This window comes from Triticum aestivum, chromosome 3D, assembly GCF_018294505.1.
Source record: "Triticum aestivum cultivar Chinese Spring chromosome 3D, IWGSC CS RefSeq v2.1, whole genome shotgun sequence".
NCBI lineage: Eukaryota > Viridiplantae > Streptophyta > Magnoliopsida > Poales > Poaceae > Triticum > Triticum aestivum.
The window spans coordinates 146,906,587-146,918,955 of NC_057802.1; the positions used below are offsets into that span (position 1 = coordinate 146,906,587).

At 48.5% G+C, this 12,369-nt stretch overlaps 2 protein-coding genes across 4 annotated transcripts; one reads left to right on the forward strand and one right to left on the reverse strand.

Annotated features, from left to right (window-relative positions):
* The first annotated feature begins 1,564 nt into the window (after positions 1–1,564).
* LOC123077961 (GDSL esterase/lipase ACHE) lies at positions 1,565–9,786 on the forward strand. Of its 3 annotated transcripts, XM_044500342.1 has the most exons (5): positions 1,582–2,434; positions 3,058–3,133; positions 3,219–3,388; positions 8,373–8,439; positions 9,274–9,786. In XM_044500342.1, the coding sequence occupies exons 2-5, from the start codon at positions 3,130–3,132 to the stop codon at positions 9,297–9,299; spliced, it is 267 nt and encodes an 88-aa protein (XP_044356277.1). In that variant the 5' UTR covers positions 1,582–2,434; positions 3,058–3,129; the 3' UTR covers positions 9,300–9,786. The 3 variants fall into 3 exon arrangements, with proteins under 3 accessions (XP_044356276.1, XP_044356275.1, XP_044356277.1); XM_044500341.1 differs by lacking the exons at positions 8,373–8,439; positions 9,274–9,786 and having other exon boundaries at positions 1,565–2,434; positions 3,080–3,133; positions 3,219–6,539; XM_044500340.1 differs by lacking the exons at positions 8,373–8,439; positions 9,274–9,786 and having other exon boundaries at positions 1,568–2,434; positions 3,219–6,539.
* On the reverse strand, positions 1,743–2,297 carry LOC123076210 (uncharacterized). Its single transcript, XM_044498586.1, has one exon. It carries the CDS (start codon positions 2,295–2,297, stop codon positions 1,743–1,745), a length of 555 nt encoding a protein of 184 aa, XP_044354521.1.
* Positions 9,787–12,369: the final 2,583 nt, after the last annotated feature.

Consider the following 12,369-nt stretch of genomic DNA (forward strand, 5'->3'; position numbering starts at 1 on the left):
GATCCGCGTCCTACATGAGGCAGAACAACAGCAGAAGCAACACGTGGTTAACTTGAAGAGGATGAGGGAGAAGCGGATTTAGCAACGAGTGAAATGATGGTTGCTTTGTCCCTCCAACTTCTTTTTTTACTAGCATTATTATTACTTCGTCCCTGCAACTTAACTGCGGGAAAGGTGCAACTTTGTGATTTGACGCCTCATTGCTCATTACTACGCCGGTGCCATGACTGGGGTGCTTCACCCCTGCTGCTCTGCACTGTATTTCAGTATGGCACGTGGACCCGGTAGCTTGATGTCGCACATGTCGGCGAAACGGACTAGAACATTTATGAAAGTGAGCGCTCCACTCTTACGACGGAGGAGTACACGACATGGCGGCGCAGTGAACTGTCACTTGTACTGTATAGTACTATAGTTTTGCTGTTTCGCATGATCCATCGATACAAACCCGATTAAACAGGAAAGGGCGGGATTTTTCCCACGTGGTAGATGATACTGGCTATACATTTCAAAGGCAATTTTAATGTATGCAAACAGAATAATTAAGTAACAATATGATATCTAGTAAAACTAAAAACACATATGATTTATTGTGTTAGAGTGTAGTAGTAGTGCTGTATTGCATAGTTGTTAGATGTAACATGCGAGAACGTGTAGAGATGTAGTTTTGGAGGGCCTACGGAGAGAAAGCATAATACGGTCACCAAACTTCAGAATACGCTCATTACGGTCACTATATACGTTTTGCGGTGATTATACGGTCACTTGCTCACCGTTCAGCATCGGATTGCACTTTGTTGACCGGCCAAATAGTCTGCGTGGCACCATGTTGACTAGTTAAATTGACCACGTTCCTTGTGGGTCCCACCTGTCAGTTCGCATAGGAAAAAGGTCAGATAAACACAAATTTACGTAGGCGCGACAAGACTCCAACCCGTGCGCGGGAATCACCTGGTTTAAGTATGTGTCTGTCAGGGCCTGAGGTATGCGCATGCACGTGTAGGTTGAGCACTTGAGCGTGAGTGTGTGTGCATGCATGCATGCGTGTGTGCGTGTGAGTGTTGCGTGCGTGCGTGGCCGCATGTGTACGTGTGAGTGTTGCTTGGGTGCGTGGCTGCATGTGTTCGTGTGAGTGTTGCGTGCATGCAGTTCGTGTGCATGCGTGCGTGTGTGTATAATCACCACACCAGCTCCTGTGTGTTAAAACAGACGGCTCAACATACCAATACAAGGCCACCTTGTCCGCTATGCCCGCGGTCATGACCTCGAACCACCGTCCAATATTTTGTTGTTGTTTGTTTTCATTCTTACTAGCAAGATGCCCGTGCGTTGCACGTAACATCAAGATGCATTTGTATGACTAGTTTATCTTGTGAGAGAAAAGGATGAACGAGGGAAGACCTTATTTACAAATGTGGAGAGGTGTGTGGGTACCTTTTTGCAAAATTGCCATAGTTTCCTTCCTATTCATCAGATATAAATCGGACGGCCTATATTACAAGATGGCAGGCACACCATCATCACCAATTCTGTTTTTATAAGAGTGTAGATGTAGATCTCTACTCCTAATGTTTGAATTGGTGAATAGTCCTCACTCCGGTTCCACCGATTCTCACCCTCCAGAGAGAAAAAAACTCTCTAAACAACCGTGCGAGCAGCTCTTCTCCTCGATTACCCTCGCACGCACTAGGTTTCCTACGCCGCCGCCGCCGCCGCAGGGGAACTCCTCGACCCACCCAGCCTCATGCTGCTCCGCCCCCTTCCCTTCCCGTCGCCGCAGTCACCCCCTCCATCTCCTGCCGGAGCCACTCCCCTGCCACGAACATCCTGCGCGTGCTGTACATGACCGGTACGGCGGCCCTGACGGGGAGCGAGAACCGCCACGGGAGCGCGGCGGTGAGCCCCTCGATGAAGACCTGCGCGGAGAGCAGGAATGCGTGCGGGGCTGCGGCAATGATCCCCGTGGTGTCCCCGGACCAGAGGCCGTCGAGGACATAGAGCGCCGGGAGCGCGGCACCAACGAGGAACCCGCCCACGGTGTGCGCGGCGAGGAGGAGGCGCGCGAGGCCGAGGAAGACGGGGAAGGACGGGTTGGGCTTCGCGGGGTGCTGCGGGAAGGCGAGCGTGGCCAGGAGAAGGTAGGGGAGGAGCAGGAAGGCGAAGGCGATCTCCGAGAGCGGCATGGTGGTCAAGAAGGCCAGCACGGCCTTGGCGCCCAGCGTGTTGAGATGCTTGCATGTTTCATGACATGTACCTGAAGGTCTAGGTAACATGTTCAAGAACAAGAGGGTCCTCATGGAGAGTATCCACAAGTACAAGGCTGAGAAGGCAAGAGAGAAGACCCTCTCTGACCAGTTTGAGGCCAAGCGTGCCTAGAGCAAGGCTAGCTAGCAGGGAGAGGAATATTGCGAGGAGGCAGGAGAGATTGGCTCAGGTAAGATGATTTTCACTTGAGCCCTGTCTATTTCCTCACATAGTTAGATTTGTGCTGCATTATATTGGTACTGAAATACATAATGCATGCACATGTCTCCTATTGGATGTTTCAGAGATGCTTATGCAGGGTTTCTTTAATCATTTTGGTTCATGGTACCAGCTAATGAAATTTACGTGCTCTGGTGATGAATTCGTGCCATGTCGAGTTGGATTGGCGGTGGCGTATTTTCCTCTTGTAGTCAAATTAGTGAGATGCTTCGTTCTCTTCTTTATGTGAACGTACATGTATGACCAGTGTAATTAGGTGCAGTAGTTTTGGTCAATGTCAAAGCAGAAGAGAGCTACATGTATGACCAGTATTGAATCACGGTGAGAGAGTAATGTAGCTTTGTCCCTCCCTGATGCTGCTAATGCAAGATGCATAGGAATCTTATTCAATGTCAAAAATTGACATACCGTGCAATCATGTCTAATGTCTTTCATTTAATCTCCGCGGAGGTGCCGGCCGGCCGTACATACGTCAGTGCATCATCTATCTCAGACTCTCAGTCACAGCTATGGTAATTGGGGTATATTCATCTCCAATTACAGCCTCATAATTTTTTGGACATTCATTTACAGCCCGACCTACTTGGATGTGCAGACCTGGGAGTTGGAACAATTCACCAAGAGAACCAGTTCGTGTATAACAGAATGGGTGAGGAGTAAAGGCGTGTCATATTCCATATTTTCATTCAGATTTTAGAGAACGCGACAGTAATTTTTGATATTTTGCTCTGCAGGTGGAATTTATCATGAGACCCTACCCAAATCCGAGTACTTCTTCAAGGCACTGTACACCTTGCATTTCACCCAAAACGATCTCTCCGTGGGCTACTTCACCAATAAGACTACCAAACAGATTGAGGCCTATGACCCCGATCCTAAGGAGCGGTTCACTGTGGCAATGCAGGTACAATTCAAGCTAATTTGCTGACAATCTCGCTCACAACCAAGGAAAATTTAGTTCTTGACACAATTAACATTACATGATCTGTGCTGGCTATACTTTATTCATGCTTGCTTCGAAGTCTTGGTTCATGGAAAGAATTTATAATTTTATCTCCGTACTACACATGTAATATTACTTGTACAAGAAGAAGAAGAAGCTTGTCAAGTTTTATCTCTGTACTAGACATGTAATATAACTTGTAGTAGAAGAGTACTAGACATGTAATTCTAAAGCTGAACCAGCCTTAGATTTACTTGTAGAAGAAGCTTGTCAATTTCCTATCAACGAATTTGCCAGGCTGGTCTCACAACTGAGCCAGTTCTACGATGCTCAATATCTTGTTGATTTTCTCTCTGAATCCTCGGGTATGAGGCCCAAGCTTTGCTAAATTAGCAATCCTGCATATGCATCCACTTGCAAGTTGCAAATTGAGGCAAGGATATTCATTGTCAAACAAACACTACTATGCTGCTAATAACAAAAATTAAATTGCATTAGGATGCATGAACTACTTATTTTCATCTTTGATAAGGAAGTTTGGAGATATATATTTATATGTGTCGACCTTTTCCTTCTTTCAGTGAAAAATCATGCATGTGGCCTTCGTGTTATATTACTGTTACATCTTTCATACACAGATAGGCTGCGAACTGAACAAGTCAAGTTTTAAAAGTTCCAACAATTTCTGACCTTAAAATTTTGATACAGTTTGTTTAGCACTAAATGCGAGAGACTGAAAATCATGAGAGGATCTAATGCATCCGTCTGTAGTTTTTACCAGTAGATATGTCAAACTCTACTTGTATTTGTGTTTCCTACCATGATTGGTTACATTCGCTGATCCCTTTGGTTTACCGAGAAATTCTTGAAACACGGCCATCTAAGTACTTGTACTCATGCATCAAGTGGTCGAATCAAGCATGCTGTCAACAGTAGTGTGGTAATGGTTCTTTGGTTGATACGATTGTGATTGCACATAATAAATACTGAAGTTCAGTACTAGCTCCAAGGTGAGTAGTTGAATTACTGATAATGGAGTGTTATGACCGGCATATTAGGGGCTTAGCCCAATTATCTTATCGTTATTAGGGTCGTTTGCTTAGGAGTCAAGTAAACCTTTCTATATAAGGAGAGGATATGTATCAATCTAATCAAGCAAGAAGTAATCATTATTTGCTCGGCTTCCCTTAGGGAGCCGGGAGACCTAACCCTAGCCGCCTCTTGCGCCGCCGCCGCCTCTTCTCCACCACGCAAGGATGGCGCCCAGCCACCGGCCACCGCGCTCTCGTCCTCGTCTTCCTCCATCCTTCCCCTACAATCTCCTTCCTAGAACCGGCAGAACCCTAGCTCCTAACACCTTGGTATCAGGTAGTTCAGTTCCGATCATGTCTTCGCCGCCGCCCATCCCGTCGCTTCCGCTGCCGACCATCACCACCGCGCCGTTGGCCCTCTCCACCGCACCGCTGCCCTTCCCATCCGCGCCGCTGGTCGCATCCTCCGGCGCCGCCACCACCCAGATGACGGCGCCCTCCACCGCACCACTGGCCGCCGCCTACACTCCGGAGGAGATCACTGGGGTCCTCAACGATCTCGTCACCGCCGTCCAGGGGATACGACTATACCTAGCCGGCCCCTACGGGCCGCCGCCGCGACCGGGCCAGCCGCCCTGCCGTGGTATTCGGCACCCACAACGCCGACCGGGCCTCTACACCCCCACTAGCCACTTCAGCCGCCACCCGCCGCCGCGCCCCAATGGCCGCAGTGGCCGGCGCCGGCCCTCGCCGCGTCACCCACGCCACCCGGGTCCTCGCCGCCACTGCCCTGGCAGCCACCGCACCCCGGGGGCACCGCGATGCTGGTCGGGCCACTGCAGCCCTCGCTGCAGCTACAACCAGCCCCCTCCACCGCCCCGATCTGGCCACAATGGCTGGCCGCGGCCATCGCCGCGCCCGCCGCCTCCGCCGTTTCCAGGCAGCCGCTGCCGGCGCCTCCGCCGCCCAGCATCGGGATGACTACAACCGCGCCGGCGGGTGTGCCGATTCAGCAAGTGCGGTTCCCGCCCTCGCCGTCCCAGCTTCCGGCCTGGTTGGCCGGGACGTCGCCGTCGCTAGTCCACACCATGGCCGCAGACCAGCCGGCGCCCTCCCTGCCGTACGACGGGCCCTCCGGCTCCGCGGGTTTCCACGCTGGCTTCAACGGGCCACCGCTTTCTTGCGGACCACCTGTGCACACCGGACCAACGCCATCCTCTTCGCTACTCTGTACCGCCGAGCCGTACACTCACGGCGGTCATGCTCAAACACCGCCGCGCTTCGCCAAGCTCGCCTTCGCCACCTACAACGGTGCTGAGGACCCCCTCAACTGGCTCAACCAGTGCAAGCAGTTCTTCCGGGGCAACGGACGCTCGCATCATACCGCACCTGACTCGCTTCTTATCACCACCGCGGCGCCGCACAGACGTGGTACTATGTCCTCGAGCAGGACGAGGGCGACATGCCCCCATGGGAGCGTTTTCGCGAGTTCTGCCTCCTTCGCTTCGGACTGCCGATACGTGGGAGCCGGCGCCGCCTTCCCTTCTCCTCTACGGTGCAGAACTACACCGACCGCTTTCAGGCCCTGGCGTGCCACGCGTCCGGCATAACGGCTCACCAACGGGCCGAACTCTTCGTCGGCGGTCTGCCAGATCATATCCGCGTGGACGTCGACCTGCAGGGACCCCAGGACCTCCAGACGGCCATGTACTACGTCCGCGCGTTCGAGCGGCGCGCGGTGGCCATCCAGCAGGGATCACCGTCCCGGGCCGCTGGGCCTCCACCCTAGCCGGATGTTCCCGCGCAGGGTCGGCCTGCTCAGGCTTCCGCGGCACCCCTTGCCGCAACCGCGGAGCGCCCGTTCCGCCGGCTCACCTCGGCCGAGCTACTCAAGCGTCGCCGCCAAGGGTTGTGCTTCAACTGCGACGAGACCTACATGCCCGGCCATGTCTGCCCCCGACTCTTCTACCTGGAGGCTGCAGACTACATTGAGGAGGACGCCGTCGCCGCCGGGCTTGGCGACCTGGCCGCCCCAGCTGCCGCGGAGGTGTTTGATGCTGGTTGATCACCTCGAGGAGTTCAGCAAGCGCTTCCCCACCTTACAGCTCGAGGACGAGCTGTTTGTGCAGGCGGGGAGAAGTGTTATGACCGGCATACTAGGGGCTTAGCCCAGTGGGCTGTGGCCCAAGTTATCTTATTGTTATTAGGGGTTTAGCCCAATTATCTTATCGTTATTAGGGTCGTTTGCTTAGGAGTCAAGTAAACCTTTCTATATAAGGAGAGGAGATGTATCAATCTAATCAAGCAAGAAGCAATCATTATTTGCTCGGCTTCCCTTAGGGAGCCGGGAGACCTAACCCTAGCCGCCTCTTGCGCCGCCGCCGCCTCTTCTCCACCACGCAAGGACGGCGCCCAGCCACCGGACGCCGCGCTCTCGTCCTCGTCTTCCTCCATCCTTCCCCTACAATCTCCGCCCTAGAACCGGCAGAACCCTAGCTCCTAACATGGAGGTAATTAAGTGGTTAGCTAAAATGATAAGGATTTGATGTATTCAGTCCAGTCATGTGTCTAATTTCCTGAAAGTTGTTAGTCTGTCGGATGCATTTATTTTCCTAGATGCCTCGAGAAGAGGTAGTAGTGGTGGTGCGGGCGCGCCGTGGGCGAGGTGGGCTCCGGGTGTTGCGGCGGGGGCGGCTGCCCCATCGATGGCAGCGCAATGCCTCCCGCCGTCAGGCCCACGCCGCCGGACATTGGCGGTGACCGGAGACTGTCGCGATGATTGTTGGTCGGTTGCGGAGCTTGCAACACGAGCTAGTAGCGCCTGCGTTGGCGAGAGAGTGAGGTGTCCCCAGTGCAGTAGGCCGGGGAAAGCTTAAGGCGACCGGTGCCCGCCGGTCCTCATCGCTGCACGTTGAGGTCAAGTCTGAGGTTGCAAGCTGATGCATCCACATACATCATCGTCGACTGCATCTTCAACCTCCGGACGTCGCTTCCGTACACTGCTTCGTCAACCTCAGCCGTGACCCTTCCTCCCGGTCGCCGTGTTTAATATCCTACTCGTCGGCCGCCGATCTCAAGCACCATGAGCGAAGGTGGATGCCCTGACTGCCGATCACCAAGGTGAGCTCCAATTTTTGTTGATGTGCAGTTTGTTGGTCGGACACCACCTAAGGTGTGAAGTTCTACCCAATATGAACTGTTTGTTGTGAGCTCTGTAGTGTTGTGTCCTTTAAAAGTGGGCATGTTAGGCTTGTTGTAGACAGTGCTATGCTTGTTGCTAGCGATTGATTGCTAAATGTGCTATGATTGTTACAGACAGTGGGAATGGTAACTACTAACGAATTTTGATTCAGTTGGTTAGTTACTATAAGCAAGAACACGTTATAAGCGCCAAAATGCTAGAGAGAAAAGTTCAAGAGCCAAGAACACAACAGGGTCGTTGACTTGGTTAGCCTCTTTGATGTAATAAATTGGTGTTGGTGGGTCCATGTGGCTGGAGAACCCTTTTTCTCCAAAACGTCGGCACTGTCGTGCTCATCGTACACGCCGGCATGGTGGTGCTCAACTTATGGGAGTAGGTTGGCAACCACCGCCTCTTGGAACATCTAAATAATCACATTTTGCTGATATTTTTCTTCTGATTGATGATTGATTCAATTTGCACGGAGCAATTCTGGAGGGAATAGTACAAGCTAAATCTAAATCATTTCTTATCTGGTCAATCATGTAATTAGAAAGCAAAAATAAGCTACCAAAATGATATAGCTTGGTAGAGAAGTTTGGAATATCAACCTCCTGGTTTAGTTACCCAGGCAATGGAGATCCCACAGAATTTTTTGAACTCCCATGCAAATTATTATGACAAGTTGCTTGGTATCTGACAATCTGCTTGTCCTTCTGCTATGCATTTTCAGAAACTCCGCGGAAAGCTGCTGCAGATAGGTGTTGTGCTGGTATGTTCTTTCTGTAGCCTTTGTTCAGGTAAATCAGACCAAGACTTGGAGACTATAGATAGCCACTCTTTTTTACCAAACCTTGTTTTTGTTAATAATGAGTCCGACAATGAAGTGACTACATCTCCATCTTTTCACCTTTGTTTCTACTGAGCTTCTCAAAGGTCCATTCCTGTAATATTTTGGAGGACATCTCCCATTATAATCGTTGGGGTTTTCAATTTATGAGTAAGGCACGCGAAGCTCCCTTACAAACCCGACAAATCGTAATTCATAATCATCGCATTTTTCTTCATCGGCGGTTCACATCAAACACGTAAGCAAAAGCAATATATATACTACTAGACCCTGAAGCCCCAAATCATCTTCTGTTTTCTATGTACTCCCATGATTATTTAGCAAATGCCAAAAATAGTGTTTCTTTCATGCGTACATCGTTTCGTTTGGAGTTTTGCCCACTTGATCTGAATATGAGGAAGGACAAATATCTTGTAGCAGATCAGATTCAGGTCATGTCATGATTCCTTAAGGGCCTCATGACTGGTGTTGTTTCTTTCTTTCAAATGAAAACACCATGGTGATTCCTATTTTTCATAGTTGTACTAGCAGGATTATCATAACAACTAAGCAAATGCCAAGCTGGAAATTTGAAGATAAAAAATTGAGGCGTGTGATCAGGTGTCAATACTAGAAAGAGCCTTTAGTTTTTCTTAATCAAAATGCAGAAATTTAAGCATGTAGATCTTTGATGAAAACATAATTAAGATATTGCTGAGGTAATCTCATGTTACCTTTGTATTATGTTAGCCTGCTAATTTACTATATCCAGGTCATAATATTGTTTCTATTTTCATGAACTAAGTAATGGTTAATGACACAACTCGATGAACTAAGTATTGAGAGCATGGGCTGCTGCGGTGGACCGGTGGTAACGACAAGCTCAGAGGGTTTTGCCACGGTGATCATGTTGGTCGTGCTAGCACTGACAACGTAGAATATACAATATACTGCTGGGACCAGTGACACTTATTCTACTTCCTTAACAGCGGGCAAATTGGTAATTTTTGGTCGATATAGCAAGTTTGAGAAGACCCAATTTTGTTATACTATGTAAGTTGATACACTTCTTATATGTTTGATTGGTGATATTGGAAATAGCTAAACTTACTGGTGTGATCCATCTAGGAAAATCTCACACAATGACATAAACCTATATCTAGAATGATACGAGGACTGTGAAATAGAAAGGATGTGATGCTACTATGTTCTGGTGGATTGTAAGATGGTATTTGAGGATTTACTAAGTATTTAATGATTGGAAACATTACTCTTGGTATGTTTATAGGCGAGGCTGCTGGCGCCTTGCATGGATTTCTTTCTTCTTTCTTTCCACTTCCCTGTAACAGTTTTCTTCTACCGCTTCATCAATGAAAATTAGCAATCTGCTGCTTTTTAATCAAGAAAAACTCTTGATATGTTTTGTTTTTCAGGTCTTGCATACTGTTGTCGGGAATATGTTAGCAAAAGTTCAATGATATTTGTTTAAAGCGAGAATTGTTCACCGTGTTTTAACCTTTACATGCCCTAAAGATAGAAACATCTAATCTTATGACTTTGAATTTGCGCTTCAAGAAAATTTGAATTGACTTGTCCACGACGATGATTTCCAAGTACATTAGTTTAAGGCAGGGGGTTGGCGGGTTCAACTAGGGGCTGCGAGGGTCATCAGATCAATATGTTCGCGGGTATGGGACTGGCCCACACCAACATCGGCGCTGCAGTGGCGAGCGACAAGGGGCGAAGCTGAGCAGGAGCTGTTGCCCGTGTCAACCCACGACTGCTATAGCGCGATGTGGAGGGCCACCCCCTTGTCCCCCTCCGCCTCGCGAACGAAGGCATCCCAGTCATCCTCTTTGCCGGATCTGTCACCTCTGGCGCCGTCGGTGTCGACATTGGGACAGAGAGGGGGAGGGGAATGGACGTGGAGTGGAGGTGAATCGACGGAGTGCGGATTGAAAGTGAAGTGGAGTTAGGGTTTGCTTCGGGTGGGGATTTTAGTGGGAACAAAAGTGGGGTCGACGCGGGCTAGCATGGGCCAGGCTAATGTGGCGGACGCGGCCTTCCTATATCCGCCCCAGATTTTGGTTAGATATGATGGGTGCGAGACAACCCATGCCTATAGGGTTGTTATGAGTCATCGGTCTGCGTCGGTTTTTCTGACCGGGCCTTTCGACCGGGCGTATAGGGACGGTTTGTGGTGCTCGGATGTAGATGCTCTCTATTGTGGCGTAGTGGAGGTGGTTGGATCGACTGGTGAAGAAAAAGACAAACATTTGAAGGAAGACCAGCGACAATCGAGCTCGACTAAAACACACATTTCTTTTTAGTTAATCGCAAAGGCACTCCCTTCAAATTTCCATGCATTGTGACCATACGAATACATTTTACTTCTATTATCACTATATTCAAAATAATATTAATTTAGGAAATTACCGAGATTTGTTTGGCTATTATTTATTTATGCTCTGGTGGAATGGTAAAGAATTACTTCATCCGATTTCTACGATGGGTATTCTCTGTTAGACATTTTAATCCCTTTGACATGAAGTATTTGTGCTAACTGCATATATTGCTTGTGCATAATGGGTAGGAGTTCAGGAAGATGTTTTTATTATACTTGCTCGAATATCATGCCAGTGAAGATAAAAACAAAATTTCTGATATTGTGCGAGATTTCTTAAGTGCATCAAATAGTAGATCTTAATTTGTAACAATTTTTTAGTTGGATAATCGTTCTATATGTATCCAAGGTCAAATTGCCTTTTTGCTATCAATTAATATTGCAAGTGAAGTGGATTTAAATTGTTACTCGATTGGGCACATGATATCTATTCTCTACACATGAAATTTAACATGCTTTATATTTACATAGCTCCAGCAAAATATTTTAAAAGCCCGTGGCAACGCACGGGCATTCTACTAGTGTAGAGTAGATACAAGCCGATAGGTGGGCCCAATGGTAGTGAGATAATGTGATGCAACACTAGAGGTGCCACGTGGAGCGTTTAACTGGTCAACTAGTCATTTCTTGAGCAAATACAGAGAGCTGTAGGGTGAGCCCATGACTGTATAATAACCACAAAACATAAATGGTGACCGTAATGAGTGGATTCTGAAGTCCAATGTACGTATCTTGCTTTCGCTTCAAATACAATGATCGTCACTGTATATATCGTGAGAGAAAGATGAAACATGCGTGAATGTGCTGGGGGCTTACTTTTAGAGGACCTGAAGATAGTTTGTGTGCGTACGTGAAAGGGGCGTAGAGGGGGTGTATGCGATGGAGAGAGAGATGCTCTTCGTTTCTCTTTATTATGACTAACTTTATATATAGTATAAAAATATAAAAGTTCACAGTGCGGAATAAATATCATTGGGGGCACCATGCAATGCAAATTAACGTTCATACTCCTCCATATAACTGTGTAATGTTGTATATATTTAGAAATTCCAAAAAAATTGCCCACACTTTATTCAAAAGGAATGTTGTATGCGAAATAAACGTGAAGAGAGGGCTTTTTAGATCAATGGGGTACGTGATATAACATGTGTGAATGTGTAGTTGATGTATTTGGCAGGGCCTAGAGAGGTATGTGTGTGTATTACGTATTCCAGAGAGGCATGGATAGAGGGGCCGCGGGGGAGGGGGGCGTGAGAGAGATAGCACGAGAAATGAGAGAGGTCTAGAGAGAGAGACGAATATGATGTCACGGCAAGAGATTCCCTTGAGTGTGTATATGCAAGGGGGAGGGGATAGAGGCACGAGGAGAATTTTTTTTGTGTGGTGTCTGTGTTGGTATGTGTGGATGTGGGAAGATAACGAGACCTAGGGGCAGAGGGTGTGTCACCGCATGAGGTCTGGTGGGTCGAGGTGAGGCCCTTGGTTCGGTTCCGTCCT

Excerpts from the sequence above, each read along its gene's own strand:
- LOC123077961 (XM_044500341.1), top strand. The coding sequence starts at position 5,280 with ATGCTGGTCGGGCCACTGCAGCCCTCGCTGCAGCTACAACCAGCCCCC.
- LOC123076210 (XM_044498586.1), bottom strand. The coding sequence starts at position 2,297 with ATGAGGACCCTCTTGTTCTTGAACATGTTACCTAGACCTTCAGGTACA.